The sequence below is a fragment of the Lonchura striata genome, chromosome Z (assembly GCF_050655825.1).
Source record: "Lonchura striata isolate lonStrDom1 chromosome Z, ASM5065582v1, whole genome shotgun sequence".
Taxonomy (NCBI): domain Eukaryota; kingdom Metazoa; phylum Chordata; class Aves; order Passeriformes; family Estrildidae; genus Lonchura; species Lonchura striata.
Window position 1 is genome coordinate 40872052 of NC_140740.1, and position 25757 is coordinate 40897808.

At 45.9% G+C, this 25757-nt stretch overlaps 2 protein-coding genes across 9 annotated transcripts in view; one reads left to right on the forward strand and one right to left on the reverse strand.

Moving 5' to 3' along the window:
- EPG5 (ectopic P-granules 5 autophagy tethering factor) overlaps positions 1 to 1984 on the forward strand; it is a 56542-nt gene extending 54558 nt beyond the window's left edge. For all 7 annotated transcript variants that reach the window (XM_077790117.2, XM_085567557.1, XM_085567553.1 and 4 more), the window contains one exon: positions 1 to 1984. In XM_077790117.2, the coding sequence (XP_077646243.2) occupies positions 1 to 183 (183 nt within the window). In that variant the 3' untranslated portion in view covers positions 184 to 1984.
- SIGLEC15 (sialic acid binding Ig like lectin 15) lies at positions 1716 to 25682 on the reverse strand. 2 transcript variants are annotated; one of them, XM_077789942.2, is made up of 5 exons: positions 12243 to 25682; positions 9985 to 10368; positions 7135 to 7494; positions 6156 to 6186; positions 1716 to 4127 (listed from the first exon to the last, which is right to left on the reverse strand). In XM_077789942.2, exons 1-5 carry the CDS (start codon positions 12292 to 12294, stop codon positions 4037 to 4039), a joined length of 918 nt encoding a protein of 305 aa, XP_077646068.1. In that variant the 5' UTR covers positions 12295 to 25682; the 3' UTR covers positions 1716 to 4036. The 2 variants fall into 2 exon arrangements, with proteins under 2 accessions (XP_077646068.1, XP_085423685.1); XM_085567559.1 differs by lacking the exon at positions 6156 to 6186.
- Positions 25683 to 25757: the final 75 nt, after the last annotated feature.

Here is a 25757-nt window from a genome sequence, read left to right on the forward strand (position 1 = left end):
GCACTGAGTGCTCTCGAAGCCATGTCATCCAACAAACAATACATGGATTACCAAGAGCAGCTGTCCCAGGCCTCTTTGTTCATCAAGCACCCTGAGCACTGCCTTCAGGATGGCAATAACCTCCTGTCCCTCCTGGTGAACACGCTGTACCCAGAAGTGCATTTTTTGGACAGCATCCGGTAGCGGTGCTGGGTGGGTGGCAGGACCGGCGGTGGCTCTGGTTTACAAACAGTGTCCTTATTGCACAAATGATTTTTACCTTCAGAGTTCCACTTTAATTAAGTCAGACCTATGAATAAGAACTGCACACTGTCAAGTTTTCTCCACTTCAAGGTTTTCTTGCTTTCCTTTTGTTTGTTCGGCTTGTGGAATTGCTTAATGGTTTGCATTTCTGGTCTTGTTTTGTTTTTTTTGTTTGTTTGTTTTGTTTTTTATTTTTTTGAATGAAAGCTCTTAATATCTTCTGTGTGTGGTGCCCTTTGGAGAGAAGGGGTGCCTGGGGATAGGTGTACAAATCACTAGTCAGCACAGCTCATCCTATAGTATCTGAATTTTTTGCTTGGTGCCTTTTTTTTTATTTTCCAGCGTGTCATCATTCAGACCAGTTCAAAAGTGAGTGGAGGATTGTGTGTAAAAGAGGTTTGACTTTCTTAACCAGGATACCTCTGAGTCTTACAATTTTACCTGAGTCTTACCTGTGTGTCTAACAATTTTTGTGAAGTCCCTGTATTTGAAAGGATGGTATTTTAAACTTTGACTTTTTTGCTATCCCACAGAAGTCAATAGTTTAGAGGCATGCCTACAATCTTTACCCACTCCTGTAAATACCAACACAAATAGGAACTAAGAACATTGTTTTTCCCTGTTTTCTAAATATAGTGTGTCTGCATCTGTATTGCTTGATTAAATGCAAGTAACTTCTAGCCAAGTTCAAGGGGATTTAAATCCAGAGACATATTTTCTGGATCTTTAGTGTCTGAGAGGGGAACAGTCAGTTACAATCATGTTAAATAGGATTCCTTAATTCCTAAGTCCGGTTGTTTAGGAAATGTTTAATAACCACCACTTAAGCTTATTTTCTTCTGCCTGGCTGGCCATGACATGACAGGATTTTAGGTGACACTGTGAAGAGGTATTTTTGTTGTATTAAATTTGGTGATCACTTGTTAAAATTCTGTTGCCAAAGCATGAACCATTGAGCCTGTAAATCTATTGTTTCAGCTGAACGATCACTGGTTTTGTTGCCTTGTCTGATCATAGGATGCACTTTTGTTTAGGAAAAGCAGAAGGCGAATTTTTCCTGGTGCTTGTCTGATGTCCCTTTAATGATTGATCTGTTTGAGCTGGCCCAAGGTCCTGCAATCCCAGTCCCTACAGCTCTATGAAGGAACTGATCATTTTTTCCTCTTCCTCCATTAATTGTGCCTTTGTGTTTTTGACATGGTTGCATGTTAAAACATGAGTTTGGGTCAATAGGGGATAGAAATGTGCTACCTACTGGTCAATGATGCTTTGAGCTGTTGCTCTTAAACCATGGTTCTGGTGCTAGAGGACAGATTACCTTTTTCTTCTTGGCAGATTCTGCTAATTATGCCAGCTGGGTCATTAGATCACCGTCATTTTAATGTGGTCTTAGAGTTCTCTGCTCTATCTGCGAGCCTATAAATAAATATATATATGTACATCCCTCTGTATAGTAACCAGATACCAATGCAGCATGGTTTTTAACAAACCTTTTTGGAAAATTCATGTCTGGAGAAATGCATTCTGCTGCTTTTCCCCCCAAAGACTTAAAAGCACTGGGTTTATTAGGTTAAATGTTATTGATCAGTTGCATATAAATGTGAAGAAGTCAGAAATACGTGTTTGACATGCACTTTCAAAATGAGGAATTGTTTCAGCTGTTGAGTTTTTACAAATGTTGTATTTATAACATGCTCTGTCTGCAAAGACCATGCAAAATAAAAATGGAAAATCAACCAGATGGTGACAGACACTGTGATATTTTCAGCTTGGTAGAAGGATCCATGTCTGACAATACATAATTGCTGTATGTGTCACCTGCAGACAGTCTTCTGGCTTCTTGATCAGTGTGGTGGCTGAAGTCTGAACCTGTATTGCAGTTCTCCGTGCACATGTGAACTCCAGAGTTTGGGGCTTTATTTTCCAAGTGGTGCCAAACAGATTGACTTTTTATTCCTTCTAGTTTTACTGGAAGGGCTTTGGCATTCCCCGCATCTCCCAGACGAGTTCAATACCAGAAGCATCCTGGTGGGTGCACTGCTGTGTTTTGTTCCTCCAATTTATACTGGTTTGAGTGGGTGGTTTGAGTCTCCTATGAGGACCAGGGGAAACCAGCTGGTTTTGGGACCTGAGGAGTCTGATGCTTCTATTTGGACCCAAACTACCTGAGTTAAAGAAAGAATTTTTGAGAGAAAAATTCAGGAAGCCAAGCCTAAATCATATTCACAGGTAGAAGTGAGATCTCATTACTGTATGTCTGTAAATCATAAGGGCTCAGAAATCCAATTCAGTTTGTCCAACTGATGTCTCTGAGGTCTCTTTCATCTCTGACACCCGTGAAACTGAGCTTACAGGTCTGTGACTACACTGTCTGCCTTAACTTCCCTTTTCTCTTTACATCTCTTCTTATTTTTTATTAAATCTGGCTTTGTCACTGCTGGAATTTTATGTAGGGATTTAAAAGATAAGGTTCAAGTATATCCTCCCATTTATTTTTTCTTTCCCCCTTATCATTCTGGCCAAGTAATTTAAAATTCTGCTTTGCTCTCCCAGTGCAGATCTTATGAAGAGGTGAGTTTTAAAATAATGATTTGCAGCCTGGGGTCAAGCTTGTAAGCTTGATGATAGCAGTTTGGTGGTTGTTACCAGAAGCAGGATTGTTTGGGGAACAGTTTTGGAGCTGCTGCACTGAGATGGTTGCACAGAGCATCAAATCCAGCAGTATAAATGTGAAAGTAAGTTCAAGCCAACTGCTCTTTCTAAATTCTTTCTCCTCCTCCCCATCTAAGCCAACCTGTTGCTGTCTCCAGCTCTATCCTGGGCCTCTGCTTGCCTCCCCAGGACTCCAGGTTGACCCACATTGCCCTATACCATAAGCTGTATCTGTTCACTTGATCTTGGAGGATGTTTACAGTTGTGTAAGAGATTTGGCTGTGGTTTGCCTTAGGGACTTAATGGTCTTTGTGATTTTGCAGTAGTGACTTCATCTCAGAAGAGAGAGATTTAAGAAATGAGTAGTCAGACCTTAAAGAAACTCCTTTGTGTAATACAGAGATGGAAATTGTTTAGAAATATTTTTTAGCCATTAAAAACATAACAAAAAACCAACCTAACAATTTTGTGTATTGGAAAATTTATCACAAGGCTCTGAGTTTCTGGGCATTAGGACCTGAAGCAGAGTTACAACACAGTCTACTTTAGACTTCTCATATCCTGCTTTCAGTTCTACCAGTTTTTGGAAAACATCTTTTTTCTTGGACTCCTCTTTAAAGTTAAGGTTTCCTTTTAAACTCTAAAATAAACTCTTTTGGGCATTTAGGAATAATAATAATTTTTTAAAAAAGGAACAAGCTCCATCAGAAATTCCAGTAGTGTTTTGCCGCAGCTAGGATTTCTATCACGTCAGTAGCCATTTGGATGTGGTTGGAGAAGTGGAGTGGTGAAAATGCTTTTCAGAGCAATGTTTGAAAAATACCAAAGCAAAAAGCTTTGAGGCAATTCTATACTATTGCCTGCTTGCTTAGATATTTGACAGGGGCTAATAACACAGATAAGTTAAAATTGATCACGTTTTTTCCTTCCAGCTCCATCACTCTTTCTTCTCTTTTCACCAAAAAGGCTGCTTTCACTTGTGAGGAGAAGGAGGGTTGGAATTCATTGCATTGTGGAAGGGAGTTTAGGGATGATGCAGTTCCAAGCTCCCCGAGGCTGGTCTGAACCCCTGTGCCTCAGCCAAGGCTGGTTCTGTGCTCCCTGGGGAAGGAGATCCGTGGGGATGGGTCCCGCTGGTCCCTCAGCTGCACCTGGGCGTTGCCCCTGCCCTGGGCTGGGTCTGGCTGTGTCTGCGGTCACAATTCTCGTAGGTGCACTCCGGCAGCTGTGGCCTGGCAGGAGGAATGTGGGAACAGTGAGGGCATTTCAGGTTGCTCTGGGATTTCCCAGTGGTTCCAGTGGATGTCAGGGGAAGTGTCTGTGACACTCTGAGACAGAGCTTCTTCTACTTCACAGAAGTTTTAAGGGTCTCAGCTGCAACTACTGTTTTACACCATAAAGCTTTTACATCTTAAAGCATGCAGAACACTCTCCTGCACCTTTAGCAGCCACTGTGCTACTGTCCTGCCCAGAACCTCGTGAGGTTGTGACAAACCAAGCTGCGCCAACAGAAATGCAGGTTGGATATTAGGAAAAAATTTTTTACAGAAAGAGTGATAAAGTTCTGGAGTAGTCTGCCTGGGGAGGTGGTGGAGTCACCATCCCTGGATGTGTTTAAGAAAAGACTGGATGTGGCACTCAGTGCCATGGTTTAGTTGAGGTATTAGGACATGAGTTGGACCCAATGATCGTTAAGGTCTCTTCCAACCCAGTCATTCTGTGAATACTGTGAAACCTTTTCTAGCAGGATCTTCTCATGTAAGTGTTGACTTTAAGCATTCTTATCTGTGTAGGTATCTATGCAAACTTAACCAAGGGTACAATGTGGTTTAGATCCTGATAAATCAGAAAAACAGTGCTTTTTAATGCTTTTTTACAAGAAATTAGAGATTTGAGTGTAGGATTAAATGAATTCCTTGTTTCTTTAGCTGTGCCCTCCTTGTCCACTTGACTGTCCTACTGGAATGGTCAGAGAAGGAGACATGTGGGGTAACTCAGGAAGGAAGTATCACAAAGAAATGACTCAGATTGTAAGGGAGACACCACACGCAGATGTAATTATCCTTGACCTCAGATAAGTCTTCTTTACTATTAGGTTGAGGATTGGTTTTGGTGGGATTTTTTTTTTTTTGTGTGTGTGTGTGTGTGTGGTTTTTTTTTTTTGATTTTTTTTTTTTTTTAATTTTTACAAATTTTTTTCACATCAGAAGTTTGGCCACCCCAGCTGTCAGGAGTGTCCAAGATCAGTTGTGTTGGGCCATGGGAAATGCCAGAGGTTTGTGGGAGCATGGTGTGGATGCCAGCCCAAGAATCAGGCCCTGTCACACCTGAGCTGGGCTGTTTGCAGTCTCTCCCTGCATGCTTGGCTGAGCTCATCAGCTTTGTTGTGTTAACTTTTTCTACTCCATTACAAACTGGGGTGCAGAGGGAGGGGAAGATTTCTGTTTGACAGTGTCAGTACATACCCCATCCCTGACCTTTCCCTTGGGTGGATGATCTATTGTTGGTTTAATGTGGCATCACAGAACCACAGAATGGTTTGGGTTGGGAGGAACCGTAAACCTCATTCAGTTCCACCCCTTAACATGGGCAGGGGCACCTTCCATTATCCTAGGCTGCTCCAAGCCCTGTCCAGCCTGGCCTGAGACACTTCCAGGGATCCAGGGGCAGCCACAGCTGCTCTGGGCACCCTGTGCCAGGGCCTGCCCACCCTCCCAGCCAGCAATTCCTTCCCAATGATCCCATCTGTCCCTGCCCTCTGGCAGTGGAAGCCATTCCCTGTGTCCTGTCCCTCCCTGCCTTGTCCCCAGTCCCTCTGCAGCTCTCCTGGAGCCCCTTGAGGCCCTGGCAGGGGCTCTGAGCTCTCCCTGGAGCCTTCTCTTGTGCAGGTGAACAGCCCCAGCCTGTCTGCAACCTTCCAGCCATGCTCTGGGTTTATGGCACATCTAAACTTCTGTCAGCCCTTTGCTGCTACAGCAGCCATGTGCTCCAGTCTCTCCAAACTGCTGTCCAGTCCCTTGTCCTCACTCCACTGGGGTCTCCTCTCAGCTGTGCCCAAGCCACAGCTTCCTCCCAACAATGTCCAGCCCTTGTTCCCTCATACTAGCTCACTTGGCCACCAGCTCAACCCTCTCCTTGCCTCAGCAGCCTGCTCTGAGGCCAGAAAATCGTTACCAAGACCAAGGACAAGCTGCATTTCTCACCTTGGCCATCCTCACTCTCCTGCAGGATAACACGACTAGAAGGCAAGACATCCTTACCTGGCCAGGCTGGGTGGAGCAGAGGGGGGACCTGTGAAGTGGAAATGATGATGTGGGTTAGGTCAGAGTGGGCTGGGGGAGCCAGGAGTGACCTAGAGCTCCTGAGAATCTGCACTGGAGTGTGGTTGTGACACTACAGTGAATGAGAAGAAGCCCTGAAGTCTGGCATGTGGCCCTCTCTGTGTGCTTGGGAATTAGGCACTGGAATATAAGGAGCAAAGCATTTTGGGTTGGTCTCACATATTCTACTGTTCAAGGCAAGTGGTGGCTTCCATGACTGTGACATCAGACTGTCCCTGCAGACGGGTCACAGTGATGTGACGTCTCATTCTTTTCAGTCCTCTCCTGCCCATGCCACCACTCAGCAGCACTGGAGGGCTGGGGACAAGTGGCCTCCTGACTGTTTGGGATGTGGTATCCCTAAGACCATGGTCTGATTTTCATCTCCTGTAATCTCTCCCTGATCTCACAGCCTTGGCGTGACTGGGATTTCACAAATCTTGGGAAGTACTGGGTAGTGAGACACTGGAGGACTGACAGGGGCAGTCTGTAAAATGAGGATGCCCATCCCAGGAGATTAAACTTGGGTGGAATGCAGCAAAGGTAAATCCTGGGCTGTGGGCTACAGGGGAAGAGATAGTAATTAGCCTGCTTCAAGGGAAAAAAAAAAAAATCTGGTTATGTAGGCAGTGGGTTCTCCACTGATTTCCCCTTATCAACATTTCTTCTTGGGCACAGGGAAACTCCTGCTCCCTCTGAATTTCCAAAGGAAATTTCCAAATTTCACAGCAGCCTGTGAAGAGACAGCCAAAAGGTCTTGGCTCTTAGGTTTTCGGCTAGAATTGTGCTTCTCCTAGGGCAGAAAATCATAAAATCATTAACACTCCCTCCCCCAAACAAACCCAGTCCCCTTCTGCCTGATCTGTCTGCACATCCATCCCTGATTGCCAGTCGGATGGAGGGAAGTCTGGACACTGACCTTCTCTGGGGAAAGCGCTGAAGCTCAGTATCACCAGCAAAATGACCGCCTTGATTCCCAGTAGGACAAAGATCAGGATCATGAAGGAGGAGCTGTCGGAGGCTCTGAATTTGTAGAAGTAGATGGCCCCCTCTGCCCTGCCGTGGCTGTTGACAGCAGTGCAGGTGTATTTCCCATCGTGGGTCAGGGATCGCAGCTCCTTGGTGACGCGGTGGCTGGAGCTGCTGGTGGAGCTCAGGTTGCTGTAGGGGGGCCCACTCCAGGTCAGGGCGGGTGTTGGCTCCCCCTCGGCCGTGCAGCGGGCCTGGAAGGTGTGGTCCCTGCTGGAGCTGACCGTGATGTTAATGATCCTGGGGGCGGCTGCGGGTATCACAATGGAGGGGAGGGAAAGTGGGTCAGGCTGCAAAGGAAGATCAGGTGCAGAACAGCTGGAATGAAGATTTGGTCTTGGTGGACCCTCAGTGTTGTTCTTTCAGGGTAAAGTTGGATTCTGGTGGGTGAGAGCTGGACCTGCCCCAGCCTGAACCCCCCTGCCCTGGGCTGATCCCCCAGCATGGGCAGCAGGGCAGGGGGGATTCTGCCCCTCTGCCCCTGAGCTCAGCTGAGACCCCACCTGCAGAGCTGCCCCAGCCCTGGCTCCAACAGCACAAGGACGTGGAGCTGCTGGAGCCATTCCAGAGGAGGCCACGGAGCGGCTGCCAGGGCTGGAGCCCCTCTGCTCTGGAGCCAGCCTGGCAGAGCTGGGGCTGTTCACCTGCACAAGAGAAGGCTCCAGGGAGAGCTCAGAGCCCCTGCCAGGGCCTCAAGGGGCTCCAAGCAAAATGGGGATACATTTTTTAGCAGGACATTTTGTGACAGGACAAGGGTTGATGTTTTGAAGCTAAAAGATTTGAGATCTAGATTTGATGTAAAGAGGAATTTTTTTTGAAAAGAGGGTTGCCCAGAGAAGCTGTCACTGCCTCTGGATCCCTGGAAGTCTCCAAGGCCAGGTTGGACAGGCTTTGGAGCAACATCATCTAATGGAAGGTGTTCCCTGCCCATGGCAGGGGGGTTGCACAAGATGAGCTTTAAAGGTTCTCTTCAATAGAAACTATGTAATGACTCTATGGAAGGTTGGATCAGCCTTCTCCTTCCCTGTTTTTCTTGGCACTTTCTTCTAGATTTCCCCACTCAGCCTGTGTTGGATAGAGGGACAAAAGGATTCACCCAGCAAAGCCTGGATGTAAGGATGTGACCTCTGTTTGTTTTATCTCAGTAATGGCTCACACATTCTTCTGAACTTTGCCCATCTTCAGCTGTTGGGCACACCTTTTTTGGGGGCAGAAGGCAGAGAAGTGCCATCCACCATTGCAGGCACAGGTGCAGCTGGTGACCTTACTGGACTTGGCTGCATCTCCACAAGGTCCAGGACATGTCACCCACAGTATTTTGCACAAGCATTTTGTGGCTGTTTCTTTGATCTCTGACCTGCAGAGTGCACTGCATGTGGAAGGACCCGTTTGTGTGAGCCCTTTCCTCGGTGCCTGAGACTTGCTGCATTTGGCAGGTTTATTATAGGGAAGATATCTGCTTCTCGCCACAATCTATTTTTGATCACTTTTTTTCCAGCCCCAGAGTTACCAGGTCACTTTCAGGTTGGACATTAGGAGAAATTTCTTCACTGAAAGGTTGATTGGATATTGGAAGGGGCTGCCCAGGGAGATGGTGGAGCCCTCACCCCTGGAAGTGTTTAAAAAGGTGTTACAGAAAGTGAAGAGCATTAAATGTCCTTGTAGTGGAAGAGCAGGAATTCATTTTTTTCAGACTAGACAACAAAAACAGAGTTTGCAAACACCTACTACAAGTCATTCTCTGTCCACGTAGTGCAAGAGGAATCTGAGGCTGTGTGTCATGTGTCTGTGTGTTTTGGTATTTAAATTAAATTTTCAAGCACTAATTAAGCCCTCCCAATCACAGTGTCAGGTCCCATTCCTGAGCAGGGTACTGTATTCGTGTGTGTTATCATTCCTCTGGTGTTAAAATCCACACAGACCCTGAGAGACAGGTCTTGCTGCCATCCTGCCCTGGTCCTGCTGTTTGTGGGTATTCAGGAACTGGTGCAACTGAAGGAGAGCCTCAGCTGAGCAGAACTTCTCAAGAAACAGCCAAGCTTATCCTCGGGTCCCATCTGGACACCCACACTGCACAACAGGCATAAGGAACTTCCTCTCAAAAGCAAAATCATTCAACCTCATAGCCTAGGTAAGATCTGAGTCTGCTTCTGAGACCTCCTGTGTCTCCTAGCTCCCCCTTGATCTGTGAGCTTGCCCCAGGAAGTGGGATTAACATTTGACATTTTTTGCTCTGAGCTGGTTTTCCAGGGGAAAAAAGGTTTCCAGGTTTGTGTTTCATGCTCCAGAAGATTTATGGCACCTGGGTACCAGGTATCTTGTCTTTCCAATCCCCTGTCACCCCCCCAGGCCCTGCAGTGCTGACATCTGTGAACTTGTGCTCAGCACCTGGGCTCTCCAGTTCAGGGGCTGATGGAGAGGATGTCTTTAACCCCAGCTTAGCTAACCCCACTTTCCCTCTGCTGCCTGCCCTGATCCTGTGCTGCAAGGGACAAAGTGGGATGCACAGCTTTTGGTGGGCTCTCACCCCAGCTGCCATTTCCTTACCAGTTTTGTTCCTGTTCCCTTCCCCCACTGTCTGAGGAGGACAATGAATTTTCCCTGTTATAATGGAGAAAGAAAACCCAACCCTTTGGAAAACCACCTCCGGTAAATTTCTGCTGCCATTTGTCATTTCCCACACCCCGTCGTTCTTCCCCAGATGGTGGCTTTGCCTCCTTTACCTCTCAGGCCCTCTTACCAATCACATGCAGCTTTATCCCATTCCTGCTTTCATACTTGTCCTGGATATCTCCAGCCAGCTCCACCCGACAGAAGTACCTTTCGCTGTCGCTCCAGGTCAGGTTGTCCACCCTGATGGACAGGTCCTTGTGCCGGGGATTGCCCAGCAGTTTGTACTTGTTCTTGTGGCTGATGGCAGTCTTGCAGAGCTCACTGCTGCTCTGGCTCACACACTTGAAGATCACTGTGCCGTTGTAAGGCTCCTTGATCCTCCAGATGGCCGTGAGGGCCCGGTCAAATGTTTTGTAGGGGTGTGTGAAGGTGCAGGGCAGGATAACCATCTTCCCAAGCTCTCCAGTAACGTCAGATGGGACGTGGACAGACCAGCCATTGCACTGCACACCTACAAGCAAAAAGGGATCATGGAACTGTGGAATGGTTGGCTGGAAGGGGCCTTAAAATTTGTTTCACTCCACCCCTCTGTCATGGACAGGACCACCTTCTCCTAGCCCAGGTTGCTCCAAGCCCCATTCAGTGTGGCTTTGGACACTTCCAAGGATCCAGAGGCGCCCACAGCTTCTTTGGGCAACCTGTGCCAGGGCCTCACCACCCCCACAGCCAAGAATTTCTTCCTAGTATCTAATATAAATCTCCCCTCTTTCAGTTTAATCTATAGACATGTCTAGACATATATCTACCCAGTGTTCTGCTGCTATCAACAGCTGTAGCAGCAGATTATGTCTTCAGAAACATCTGTGCCTACATTCCTGTCTTGTGAAGCTCCATTATATCGGGGCTCTCAATAGCTAAGAACACCTGTAAAATGGAAAAGCATCCTGTAAGTATTTCCACCCATCCCTGGTCTTGTTGTAAGACCAGGTCTGTAATCCAACAGCTGGGCATTCAGCTGTTGGATTACTCCTGTAGACTCAAGATTTCTTTTTTGTTCCTGTATCTGTGGTCCATAACCCTTGACAAACACCTACGTGGCAGAGCAGCTTGTATTAATCTATTGTGTGTTACACAATGGACAAAGGCCATCCTAGGGCCAGTTCTCTGTTCAGATATTTACATAGAGTCAGCTCTAAGCCAGTATTTTGATTACTGAGACCTGGAGTTGTGCTGCCCTGTCATACACAATAATGGTATGGGCACCTTTTCCAGCCCAGGTAATCTAATAAACAATGCTGCAGCACTGCAGGAGCTTCATGAAGCTCATGGGCTTTGAGCACAAACATCTGGCACTGAAAACAGTAATTGCTATTGTTTTCTAGCTTATTTGCTATTGTTTTAGTTATTTTGCAGCATGTCACTGTAACCTTTACTTTAGGAGAACTGTAGGTGGTGTCCTTTTGAGTATGACATGCTTCTCTCTGCCACCCCTTTGATTTGCCTTTTTTTTTTGTTTGTTTTCAATCTTAAGCAAAGAACACTTTTTTTTTTTTTAGCACATAAGCCCCCCTTGCCTTCCAGATGAAAAATAATGTTAAAATAAGTTATTTTAATGTTAGCATCTCCGCCCATTTCCATGGAAACACATTTTGCCTAGTTATGAGTGAAGTGAGCTGTCAACTTTCTCTGTATAATTTACCCTTAACTCTAAAGCCTCAGAGTGGCAGATCTTTCATATTCCTTTTGTTACCATCCAGCCTCTGTTTGCTAATGGAACTGTAGCTCTCACAAGAAAGAGACAGGCAAATAGCCTACACACCTTACAGAAGGTACCTCCAAAAGAAGTTGTTAGGTCAGTGTTACTGCTGGTGGTCAGTGGGAAAAGTCATGAGGACAACAGCAAGAGCTGGGGACCAGCTCACAACTACACTTGCTCTGGCAATTGCTGTTTGGCAGTGAAGCTTAGCAAATCCTATGGAGTTTAATGGAATTTAAACACATATTTGAAGTAATGTGAGCTTGTGCTCAGTGAAACTGGAAAATATTGTTGCATAATAACTCCTAAGGAATATGAAGCAGACCAGTGATGAAAATGCTGCATCCACTGAACAAAGCTGGGGAAAAGTCAGATGAACCTCCTGCTCAAGTTAGGAAAACAGAAAAATGCAAAAACACCCACAAACTGATGACCTCTCTGACAATTGCTAAGCCTGAGTTTTCTCAGTGTTGTAATATGCACTTGGAATTTCAGGATACTTCTAAGCAATGTGATGGAGAATGCAATTCTTGGAGAGTCTGTTGTAGCAGGCAGTTCCCTGTCACTTGGACTAGGGTGAGAGGAGAAGCTGTGATCAGACAGGGGCTGATAGCAAGCTCAGAACTCACCCTTCCTGGAGATGCGGAGGAGGCACAGGAGAACCAAGCTGAGCTCTCTCATGCTGCACGATGTTCTCCCCTAAGAGGCATCAGCAAACCAGAACCATCTTGTTACATCTGAGCTGCTGATCTTGCAGTGATGAAAGGTTTTTCCAGGGGTAGGAGAAGTTGTGGTTTTCTCCTCCTTGGAGGGAATGAGTTGTTGAGCTGAACCAGCTCTGGGTTTAGGTATTAATAGTTCAGCGGTCAGTCATATGAAAATTACAGCAGAAGGATCACAGTATTAATCATTTTCCAGCTAAAAGGAGGGAATTGCAGACTGGAGCTGCAAACATCCAGTGCCATGTGTGTGATGGGACAAGAGGGGATGGCTTTTGCCACCCAGTCACCAGCCCAGAGGAAATCCTTTGCAATATGCCTGAGGCTGTAACAAGCAAGACTCTTACTGTCCTAGCTTAAGGCACTTCCTTCTCTTGAACCTGGAGCCTTCAAACCAACTGTGCTTTACCCCTTGTGCTCACTGGATATTGCAATCCCTAGGTATTGAAAAAACCTCAAACCACTCTTCTTTTGAAGGCACTTGTGCCAAGATTCACTGGTGGATGAGTGGTTTGGTGTGCCCTGGCACCCTGCTCTGTCCACACTCACATGATCCTGATGAGCCATGAGTCATTCCCTCCTTTGAAATAAGATGAATTCCAGTTCTTTGCCCAGCATCCTTGTGCAGATGCTTACTGCTTTTCTTCTGGATTTAGTTTTATCAAATTAACTGTGCAGCTTGCTCATCTGCAGAGCTTGGGGCCTATGGGGAGCTAATGGTGTTTCCCCCGGCCATCTCCCTTATGGCAATCTCGTGGCTAGGTTTAACAACTCTGGGGCGTGAATTCCCTGTCTGGGTTCACCTTGAGGTTGGTTGCCATTGCTTCAGGCCAAAGGAAGGAGGGAGGAATGGTGTGTCCCTGAAGGCTCTCGCTTTGTCCGGGGTGCTGCCTCCCTCCTGGATGGTGATAGGGACAGCAGCACCCACCCGACTCACAGACAGCTTGGGCAGGGCTTGCAGCAGCCTGGTCTAGTGGAAGGTGTCTCTGCCCCTGGTGGGAACGGGATGATGTTTCAGGCGCCTCCCATCCAAAAGCATTCCGTGATTCCCTCTGTAGGCAGCCGCTGGAGGGCTCCCAGAGCCAGGACAAGATGTTGCTGAGTGGCTGCTGCCACTTTCCGTGTGCCCAGAGCCAGCGCCCACCCACAGGAGCGATGCCAGGGCCCCCCTTGGCGCTTCATCCCTGCTCCTGCACCTCTGTTCCCTTCTGAACTTGAGGAAAATCTCCTAGGAGGGGGACCTGGAGATGTGGTAGTGTGCAGTGTGTTCACCACTTCCCGATCCCTTTCTTCCTTCTGTGTACAGTGTTTGTCAAGAGAGAGATTTCTGGTTTCCCCAGGCTTTTTGGAGGAGGCTCTGAGAGTACCCAGTTCTTATTTAAGGTTGTTTGGACCTGTTGCTACTCAGCCAAGGGTGTTAATTTTTCAAATGCCCACTTAGATCCCTGACCTGTCCCTTCTGCAGGTCATCCTTGAGCAGAAGCATCAGGACCAGTGGTCTGATTACTTAGCAAACTGTCCTTAGTAGCTGTTAAACATAATTCATGCCACCAGCCGCTGAGGAACCAGAGGGTAAGGGTGAGAGACTGTAATCTCTATCACATCTGTGCTATGTTCCTTTTCTGTGTGCCTCCTCTTTCTTCCCCTATGTGCGGTTTGATTTTATTTATTTGTGATGTAAAGTTTTTGGTGGTGTGACTTTTAAGCATTTCACCACTCATGGCACAGTGGGACTCAGTGGATTGAAGTAAAAGATTAAAGTGAAATCCATGTTATAAACATCTTGTTACAGTGAAGCATAAATGATTCATGTGAAGAACAGCTGCAGTTAACACCAGGATGATCCTCTTCCTCTTTAATGTTTTACTGCAGCATCTCCAACCAAAAAAAAAAAAAAAAAAATCTGGAAAATCAGAGCAGAGCTACAAATCCTTTGAGTTTTATCTGTGGACTGATTTTATTATTGGAAGAAGAAAATTTTCATCCCATGGCTGTTGGAATGAAGGATTTTAGTGTTTAAAATACAGAGTTGGTAACATATAGCTGAAAAGATTTACTATTATTTGAATCAGCCAAAAAATTTTGTAAACAAAATCATCCATGAGTATGGATGATCCACAGACTGTGTGACCTTTTTTCTCCTGGTCTGTACTTAAATAGTATGTAAGATTTCAGTATGGATGCCTGCTTCTGGTCCAATACCAAAACCAGGATGCCGTCCATAATTATCAAATACTGGTTTTAGTATTAGTAAATTTAAAGGCTGCAAATAATGACATTTCTCCTGTCTCCTTAAGAAATTCCTGCAGTTTTTTGTGATGAACTGGATGGTTTCAGAGGGCTTTTCAACCTAAATGCCTCCATGGCTCTGTGGTTGGGTGGTGATGATCTGCACCCAAATTGCAATGTGTAGCTGGAGATGAGCACATCAGAGCTCATCCCTCCTGGTCCCAGGAGGTCTAAAGCAAAGAGTTATTTGTATAGCTGCACCCAGTGCTCTGAGAGTGCCAACCTGCACACATTCAAAGCAAAAGCCTGCTGTTTTGTCACATCTGGCTCTCTTCCCTGAAGGGATTGGCTCTGTGATGCACTGGGAAGGGAAGCTGGGAGGACAGGGGGCTTTTGCCTCTGTCTGGTCCCTGTCAGGAGAAGAAACCGGAGCCATGCTCCTCTTTTTGTGAAGCTTCTGTGGGCTGCCCATCTTCCCTCTGCGTCCACTTCATCCTCACCAAGTAAGAGGCTGAAAAAAAAATTGTGGGTGAACCTACAGAGAGCAGGGAAAGTAGAAAGGTGTAAAATGCAGGCACCATTATTGCTGGTGACACTGATCCTGTTTCCTGGCTTTGAGTGTTGCTGCAGAACACTGTCACCACTGCCTCAAGCTCCTCCTGATCTGGTTTGAAAGTTACAAAATTCTATAGGTGCAGTGTCCTGCCTGTGGTGTTTGCTCAGCCCCTCACCAATGCTCCTGACCTGGGAGGTTCTCCTGACTGCCACCCCATTGCTCCAAGTGTGGGCCTGTTCTATCACCAAAGATGTGTTGGCAGGCTGATGGAGCTGGAACATGGGTGCTGGTGAGCCTTTGTTGCCTCTGGTGAGCATCAGCCAAAGCAAATTAAGTGCATAATTGAGTAATTTGCACCTAGCAGGCAATTACTGCACGAAAAACAGCAGTGCATGACAATGGAAAAAGGCAAAGGAAGTGTCTCTTTCTAAGCTGTTTGTTGATGTAGCTGGATGTAGTGATGTCCATTGAGCTGGGTGAACTGCTCTGATCTCCCAAACATTTGCATTTCTGCCCCTGCTGCTGCCTGTTCACATCCTGTGCCCTGCTCTGACCGTGGGACACCTGCAGACAGGCAGTGCTGTGCTGCTCTCTGCTCTGCCCATACCCAGGCAGGTCAAAGCCAATAAGGGGATGATCCTGGGGCCTTGATAGTGCTGGTCCTCACTCCTGCAGACTGGCCCTGGTCCTAAGCTCAGCCAACTGTGTAGATTCCCCTGCTCTAACCATGGCTTGGTGCTGATGTGGCCACTCATTACAGGAACCCCAAGAGACCTCTGACTCACAAGGCATCTGTATCAACTGGCTAAATGACAGCTGTGGAATGTTTTAGGACTGCCAGCCTCCTCAGACCCATGTCAGCTCACCAGCCACTGAGTGTTCTATCCTGGCCTGGCCATTATGTCACCCAAACAAGCACAGAGGATCTGGCTTGGTCTCTGTGTGATACTGGGATTAGCCTGAGCCAGGAGCTGAGCCAGCTGGCAGGCCAGAGATGCCAAACATCCAATTAGACTAATCCAAATGATGTGTCTGATCAAAGGCACTTGAAATGCCACCAGAACAGTGGTCCCTGCCTACCCTTCCCACTGAAAGTGAGCCTTTGGAGATTTATGTGCTCTGTCTCTCCCTGCTGAATGGGCACAGCTGGTGATTTAAGCATTTATGATCCTCTAGTTGTAGATTTCATAGCCCTTCTCTGGGATGAGAGTTGCTCTCCTTTGGGAAGAGTGTGGACTGTTTTTTCCCACTAGGCCACACAATATCTGAAGCACATCCTGAACTTTCCTTTGACAGAACACTTTTGACCAGTGAAAAGGGGTGGGTCTGATCCATGATCTGAGCTTTGCTGCCTCACTTCACAGATTCCAAACAGATTCAGAAGAACTCTGTAGTAATGAATGTGGCACCTCTCTAGAATATGCCTCTGGAGAATAACTCTGCACCTCTTGTCACTTGTCACTCACTCACCCACATCCTGCCTTGCTTGAGATCCTGTGCCCTTTAAAGTGGCATTTATTGTGGCATCTTCTCTGAGAAATGTTCCACCCTGTTGTCCTTTGTCCTTCTTTTTTTTTTTTCTGGAATCTTGGTGGTTAAACCTGGACTGTTTAGCCATTTCCCCTTGCTGGTGAACTTCAGCTGAATTTCTCCACTTGGCATTACCTGTTGCTGTGTGACTCCAGAAGTGCTTTGACTGCTCCTCAGCTTCTGTAAGCATCATCCACAGGTTTGTAACCTTGCAAGGGTACCTCACTATCATCTCAACTCTTAGAAATGGCCCAGCATGAGTTTGAAACTAATAAAGGCCAGATGATACCATTGTGTCTGTTAATCTGTTCTGTTATGTAATTCCTAGCATAGCCTAGAGGGTTTTCATCCATTTTCTCCTGAACTGAATTCCAAACCTTGGATTTGACCTCAGTGCTGAGATACCATGTGTGGAAGAAAGGAGTGGAGGGAGGCACAGCTCCCACAGCTCCTGCACTGGGCCATTTTGGGAGGAGAGCTGCAGCTCTGAAGCCAAGCTGTTGAGATAATAAATGAGGCAGGGCTGCATGATCACTCTTCCCCACAAACTGTGTCCAGAGGCAATATTCACTGACAGCCTTGACCTGATTGTCCCAGGACTGTCTATGCTACAGTTAAATCTGCCACTGAGTTATAGGCAGAGGCTAGAGTGTTTTAATGGCGTTGTAGATACCTGTGCCTTTAAGGAGACCACAACAAATAATTTTTGTAGGTAGCACATGACCTGGGTGAAGAGCAGGCAGTGTTTTGAACTGGTGTTGGAACAGGAGACCTTGACTTGAATTCTTGGCAGAGCCTGTCAGTGAAAGATCAGCTCCTTTCTAGCTGGGACAGGAATTAGATGAGAGAGATGAAGGCAGCAACTTCCCTTGCCCTGATGGAGTGATCTGCCTCTGGCAGAGCCAAGAGAAATAATTTTTGCCTTGTGGCAGGGGTTTTTCAGAAGGCAGTTTGGTGGTGGGCTTTTCTTGCAGTTAAACTTTCACTGGGGTTGTTCTTGGAGTCTGGTTTTCCTCAGTGGGTGTGATTTTCTGACTGATGCAGGCAGCAGGGCTTACAGAGGACTTACTAAATCAAAATCATATAAATGCAGAAACACAAACTCAAAGTTACTGCCTGTGTGTTTACTCTTTACTTTAACCTCAGGAAACATTACAGGTAAAGTGGAACCTTTAGTGGCAATAGGTGGCAAAATATATGTAAGTGTCCAAAACCTGCTATTTCTGTGCTGTTGGTACTGAGCTGGATCAGAAAGTACCAAAAATGGAAGTATCATGTAGCATGTAAAGGAATGTATAGAATCATAGAGTGGGTTGGGTTAAGGCACCTTAAAGATCACCTAGTTTCAACTTCCCTGCCACGGACAGAGACACCTTCCACTATCCCATGTTGTTCCAAGCCCTGTCCAGCCTGGCCTTGAACACTTCCAGGGATGGAATGGTCACAGCTTCACCGGGCAACCTTTGTCAGTCTCCCTCACAAGGGAGAATTTTTCCCTAACATCTAATCTACACCTACTCTCAGTTTGAAGAAAACTTGCCTTTTTTACTTTTGCTTCATCTGATCTCTGATAGCCCAGAAGTACTCCTAAAAAAGCCAGTGCTAACTCTAAAGGCCAGTGTAACCTTTACTTAATTGCAAGACTGACATAACCTCATGTGTCTCTTGAGATACAGAGTGAGATAAGGCCCCTGCCTAGGGGAGCTCAATCTCATTAACAGTGATTGATGATGGCATTGACTCCTGGGATTAAGATCAGAGGCTGATAAGGTGGAGGAGAGGTGCTATGGGGAGTGCATTGTTCATATCAACTCTCGCCTCATGCGGGTTGGAGCAAACAGTAGATAATTTACATTCCTCAATACTCCCTGCTCACAGCTGTGTGTGCACGTTGCTGTTGCCTCACTGGCAGGGCCTTGCTGGAAGCTCAGAGTTCCTGTACAGGCAGGATTGGAAAGGGAACTTCCCAGAATTCTTGAAACAGAGGTGGCAGAGTGAGAGACGCTGAGGAAGTGTGGTGGCAAGATGGGGTGGAGGAGGGGTGCAGCCTGGAGTGTGGCAGAGGTGATGCTGCATTGTCAGAGAACAGCAGAACCATGGAGCTGAGGGCAGGAAGGACCCCCTTGCATGAGGATACTTCACAGAATATCCTGTGTTGGGAGGGACCCACAGGATCATGGAGTCCAGCTCACAGCCCTGCACAGACACCCCAGCAATCCCACCCTGGACATCCCTGGCAGTGCTGTCCAAACTCTCCTGGAGCTCTGCAGCCTCAGGGCCGTGCCCATTCCCTGGGGAGCCTGGGCAGTGCCCAGAAACCTCTGGGGGAAGAACCTATTTTCCTGATATCCAACCTTATGCTCTCCTGAGAGAGGTCCAGCCATCCCTTTGGTCCTGTCCCTGCTCACAGACAGCAGAGATTGCTGCCTACCATTTCCATACAATAATTTCTCTTCTCTCCAGTCCTGAGCCCTCTTATGGATTGTGACCTTTATGAAGAGACTGCCTTAAAGCACAGTGGGATGGGACGGAGCCAGGGCACCAGCACGATGAAATTTGGTCAGGCTGCAGGGTAGATAAAACACTGGTGGACTAGAGCTGAGATCAGGTAAAGCAGGTGGTGAAGGGACTGTGCTGGTTAGGAGTGGACATGATGGATGGAGAGAACAGTTAATGGCATTCTTGGCAGACAGGGCAGGCGGGTTTCTCACAAAGCTCTGCTTCTCATGTGACATCCTCAGAGACCTCGGTGCGCTTAACCAGAAGGGCTCTGCAGTCTCTGCAGGCAAGCTTTTCCTGGGCTTTCCACAATCCACTGGGCTGGGTCTGGGCTTACCTTTGGGGTTTTTGAGATTCATTCTGCCATGTTTGTAGTGTGTCCTTAAGCATGCAAAGTGTTAAAAACATGTGGCCCTAGGTTGCTCATGTTGTAGTTCCCAGGATGTAAGATGGAAAGGAGGTTTCTGTTTCTGTTGGGGATGTGGGTGACTGAGGCCATCCACAGGCAGGCTTGGAAGCAGTGGAATGCAGGTCATCGCATCATAAAATAGTTTGGGTTAGAAAGGACCTTTAAAGCTCAATCAGTTCCACCTGCTGCCATGGGCAGGGACTCCTTCCACTATCCCAGGTTGCTCCAAGCCCTGTTCAAACTGGCCTTGGGCACTTCCAGGGATGGGGCAGCCACAGCTGCTCTGGGCACCCTGTGCCAGTTTGTCATAGAGAGAATTTATTATTCAGCCCATGTTGATGAAACACAGCCAATTTCTTGTAGACAAAGAGCATTGTTTTGGTACAGATAATCACATTATGGAAAGACTAGCCCATGATGACAGACAATCACTCATTTGTTGGTCAGGTTCAGTTATTTTGAATAGTCAGGGTTTTGCCCTTTTTCTCTGAGTATATAAACAATTCTGAGTTATCTTCTGAATGCTGTTGGATAAGTTCTCAGGAGAACTTAAATCTTGGATGGATTTGTAACATGCCTGTAGGCAACTGTCTTCTCCAGTCCTGGTTTGTGGTTACCCCTCCTGTGACCAGTGGAAATTTTGGTCATGTGTACATGAGGAGCACTGGAACAGCCCCATATGTCTAAGTCAGACTGTTTGGGTGCTTTTCTTTTGTTGCTTTCTCAGAGCTTAATCTAAAATCACATATTTCTGCAAGTCTTACAAACAGCCATCATTCTTTGGAAGGAAAATGCAACAAAGGAATGTGCAAAAATTGCTGGTATGATTATAAGTCACATCACAAATGGGGCTTCTGTTGCCTCCTTGGATTTATTACCTAAACCTGCAGCATCCAAGTTAGCAGTCTCCTTTGGGAGAAGCATTGTTGCATGGACTTTCCTGTGTGGCATTCTTCTGGACATTCCTCCTCAGCTATTTGGGCTTCAAAATCCCCTGGCCTGCCATGTGCTCTAGCTTGAAGGCAGGCACTGGTTCTGCCTGGGTGGTGTGTGTAAGCCTGGTGGATTCCCTGCAGAATTCCCACTCTGGGAGGCAGTGATGTGCTTACAGATGAGATTTCCAGCACTGGGAGGGACCTAATGGATGGTTTGATTTGCTATGGAGGACCATCACACAAAGTCTCAGCAGAGTTTAGGCTGGACCTGTACAGATTGCATCCCCTGTGTGCAATTCCTCTTTTGGCACCTGCTGGTGCTAAGGATGAAAGACAAGTTCTGCTTTCAGCAGGTACTAGTCAGGCGAAAATGTTCTTCTGGAATTTCCATTCCAGGCAAAATATAAAAAAAATGAATTCTTCTGTGATAATGAAAAAAGCCTTTGATATTCAGTGAGTAAAGCCTGGATGTCTTAGTCTCACTCAGCCTGTGTCTGAGGCAGAACATTAGATGTTAGATGTCACTCGTTTCTGTGACACCCCCGTCGCTGCCTCTCATCACATCTTCAAACACCTCAGGGATAAGCACAGGTCTCCTTTTCTGTTCTGCTCTTGCTACTCTGCTCTTATTCTCCAGCAGGACTTGCAGTTCACAACATAAAATCATAGGCTCAACCATTAAGATTGGAAAAGAGCTCTGAGATCATAGAGTTCAGCCTCCAACCTGAAATAGCACTGAATTCGCCACTCAGCCATGGCCCCAAGTGCCACATGCCTTTTGAACACTTCCAGGGATGCAGATTCCACCAGTGCACTGAGTACCCTGTTCCAGTGCCCAACCATCTTTTCTGTGGAGAAAATTTTCACAATATCCGGGCCAAATCTCCCCTGGCACAACTTGAGGCCACATCAAACATCTCTCATTTGGTTTATTAGGTGAATTTGCCCTTTCAAAACTATTCTATCTCCTCTCTCTGCCTTGATAAGCATTCACCCTTGTCTTAGTAAAATAAAAAACTGTAAAATGGCAAATTAATCTCAAAGCTGTAGCACTCATGTTTTGGCTATGGATAATCTTGTGCTGTCTTATTTAAAACCCCATTATGTTTTGGTCTTTCGTTGCATTGCTGTGTGGATCCTTTCCTTTTTTAATCAGTTTGGTGGTTTTTTTTGATTTTTTTTATTTTCTAGATAATTAGTGTAATCTGAAAATGTCTTCTCTATCATGGGATTGAAAGGGGGTCAAATTACGTGTCATCTGCCCATTCTGAATGCCTCAGTGATGGTTTTGTTGATTTCTCAAGGTCTTTAATGTTGATCCTGCGCCAGGATGGAGTAAGTTGCTAGAGCTGTGGAGCCTTTTATCAGGTTACATGTTTTTTATCATTCTCCATCCCACAGAAATAGAATTCTGTGTCTTTAGGGTTTTTTTATCAGGAGAGAAATGGATAGTATGTACTTCCTAAGAAGCTCCTGAGGGCAGCTGGGGTGGGGTGAACTCCGGTGAGGATCCTGCTCATGGGTGACTGCAGATGGACAGTGAAGGTGCAAGGAGATACTGAATTACCTCTGGTAGAAACTGGAGGTGTTGCAGCTAAAGAATGTCAAGGATTAGTGGATTTGAAATGTTGAGTGGGGTGGAGAAGTCAGAATTCTTTCACAGAGATATTGCATGAAGGAAAACAGCACAAAAAATGGCTAATGACCTCATGTTGCAAGGCCTTTTAAGTCTAATAAAAAACGAAACTATCCAATTAAGAAGTGACATCTAGATTATTTCCCTTTCTAACCCAATAACTGACCCCTAGAGACCTGCAATGTGGATTTTTCTACCCAATTACAACATACCACCCAAACCTAAGAAGAAGAAGGAAGAAGAAGGAAGAAGAATAAAGAAGAAAGGAACTTGAGACAACACCCTGTACCTTCCATCTTGTACCCATCTACAGTATGCTAAAAATCCTAAAACCTAAACTGACCCACGTGACATACTAAACTACTCTCTACAATCTATTTCACACTTTTATGGTTTCCAGTTTACTTTGAAGCTTTGGAGGCTTTCTCCATGAATGAAGGTCAAAGTCAGTGCTTTCCTGGGAGTCAGAGTACCCCAGGTCAGACAGGGAGATATTCCCCTTGCCCTGGGCTCCCACAGAAAAATTTCTTCACTCAAAGGGTTGTCCAGCCCTGGCTGGTCCTGCCCAGAGCAGTGGTGGGAGACTCCATTTTTGGAGGGATTTAAAAGCTATGTGGATGTGGAACCTGGGGACAGGGGCCAGTGGCGGCCTTGGCAGTGCTAGGGGGAACTTGATATTTTTCAACCTTGACATTCTGTGATTCTATTCTATGATTCTGCTATGCACTGGAGGGTAACAGCAAGTCAGGGTGCCTCAGCCTCAAGGTAAGTAATTCATCCTTCACAGCCCGTTTGCAAATAAAGCACCTTTGGGGAGCTAAAATGATCCTTCTGACCCACATCCCTGAAATATTAAGGCCTCCAACTCCTGTTTAAACAGTTTCTGTTTCAACATATGTAAAGTCAATTGCATGGTCTGTCTGTGCCTCTGAGAAGATGGAGAGTGATGGCCCTAAGTTATTGAGGTGTATTTGCTTTGAGAGTTGTACAGTTTCCTCACTCATTCCAAATCCAGAAAAAGCTCAGTTACTGGTAACAAAATGGGCCTTTCTACCTGAAGGCAGTTTTCCATGGCAAGACAAAGGGAAACTTCAGAAAGGTGCTAATTTGTGCCTAACAATTCACCTGTCATACAGTGAATGAGGGAAGAAGGAAACAATCAGGAAATAATCAAGAATAATCTTTTCAATGCACAGTCCTCCTTCCTCATGGGTAGCATCTTTCTTAGCAGGTGAATTATGCCCAGCTATAGCCAAATTCTGTGTCAATTCATTCTCACTTTGTGTCAAGATTCAAAAGATTAGATAATTATCAACACCAGCATTCTTTATACAGTTTATATTTCATGTGCAGCTCAGAAAACCAAACAAAACCTGCTACAGTCCTGGAGGATCAGATAAAGGATGTTGCATTGTTGCATTTCCCCAGATTTGAGCACTTGACATGAAACTGGGAGCCTTGGGGATAATTGTGCACATGAGACATCATCAATGAAAGCAGCTTAGGAGTGTGTCAGGCAGTTCATTTGAGTTAGACTTTTGGATAAAATGTGACTTCCAGCAGATGTTTCCCAGTAGTTATTTTTTTTTTTTTTAATAAAACTTTACTTTTTTATTTATGTTTGGCTTGTTTCTTTGTTTTTATTAAATCTCCCCCAGTGAATTACTTTTAATTGTATTTATTTATTTTATTTATATATGTATTTCTTTTCAGAACTGTACACAATGACATCTCTTTGCTGGCACTGGGAGGGAGATAGTCCAGGGGAATACCCCAACATTTCTGCCCACTGTGTTTCACTGGTATCACTTGGGTATCAGAGACAACACTGAAAAAAGAATGCTTGAAAAAGAAGGGTGACCTGAATAGTATTTATCTGATATAAAGACAAAAAAAAAAAAAATAGAAAAGGAAAAAAAAAAAAGAAAGAAAACCTGCCAAAAAACCCAGTTTCAGTAATAAGATAAATTAGTTCTGTTAGCGAAGACAGTGTTTTGAACAATAATGGGAAAAAGCATAATATGTATGTTCTGACTGACTTACATGTCAAATTTCCAAATTGCTGTTATTTGCTATTTGGTGATGGGAAGAATAAATTCTCTGGATAATGTAAAATGTAGAATTAATTCTGAATGATGTGTAAAATCTTTCAAAATGACTGGGACATAGCCTTCATCTTTTGTTGTTTTTCAGTTCTGTGTGTATGATTTCTTTATGGTACTGCCAAAATGTCCCTGTTGCTCAGCAACAGCAGGCTGGAATAGCACCAGTCAGAGGAAATCTGCTGATTTACACTGGACATAAACTGTGTTCTCTTGCTCGAGTGCATATTTTGACATCAGGGTAAAAGCAACTTCTGTTGGTTTGCCTCTCTGGGGCACTTTTGGTCCCAGGTGGGGAGATCCCAGTTCAGACATTAAAATTCCCTTTTACACTACAGTTTGGTAAATCACAGAACCAGAGAATGGTTTGGGTTGTGTTGGGCACCTGAATATCATCAGTCCAACCCCCTGCAATGGGCAGGAACTTCTACTGCACCAAATGGCTCAGAGACCTGTCCAAGTGGACCTTGACTTTTTCCAGGGATGGAACATCTACCATATGTCTGGGCAGTGAGCCAGTGTCTCACCACCCTACCCATTAAAAATTTCTTTTAATTTGGTCAGAATTGATTCACTTTTAGTTTAAAACCATGAACCCATTTCCCATTGCAACGGGCCCTGATTTAAAGTTTGTCTACATTTTTCTTAAAGAAATCTACGAATACTGAGAAGCCACAAAACGATCTCCCTAGAGCCTTCTCTTCTCCAGGTGAGCACCTCCAGCTCTCCCATCCTGGCTCCAAAGCAGAGGAACTCCAAACCCCAGGGCATCTCCACAGCCCTCTGTGCCTGCTCCAGGAATATTCTAGACAAAACATGGCCTCATCTAACCCCAGTCTGGGGGTCTGTCCAGCATCTCCTCTAGGAATGAACCACTGCCTGGTCTTGAGGAGGTTTCTGTAGCTCTGACTAGAGCTCTGTTGACCCAGTGCTGTCCCTTGGGGTGATTGTGCCTCCTGTGTATTACCAGGCTTTGCACTTGCAGGTTTATGGAGGTTTGATGCAAAAGGACTGAGAGACCTGGAGCTGTTCATACTGGAGAAGGCTCTGAGGAGGACTTAGAGCTCCTTTGAGTGCCTAAAATGGCTCCAGGAGAGCTGGAGGAGGATTCTGGCTAAGTCTTGGGTGGCAGGGGGAATCAGTGGAATTCCCAGATTCCCTCTGGGAATCTGTCCCAGAGGGCAGGGACAGATTGGATATTGGGAAGGAATTGCTGGCTGGGAGGGTGGGCAGGCCCTGGCACAGGGTGCCCAGAGCAGCTGTGGCTGCCCCTGGATCCCTGGAAGTGTCCAAGGCCAGGCTGGATGGGGCTTGAGAACCTGGGACAATGGAAGGTGTCCTGCCCATGGAGGGGCGATAGAATAAGGGCCCTTTAACCCAAACAATTTTGTGATTCTGTGATTGTGTGATAAGCACAAATAACAGATTTTAAAAGTTTCCTATGTATTCTACACACACTGATTTAGAAGTTTTATTTTCCAGTGTCTTCTACACTACTTGTTTAAGAGGTAACCTACCTTTGGAAGAAC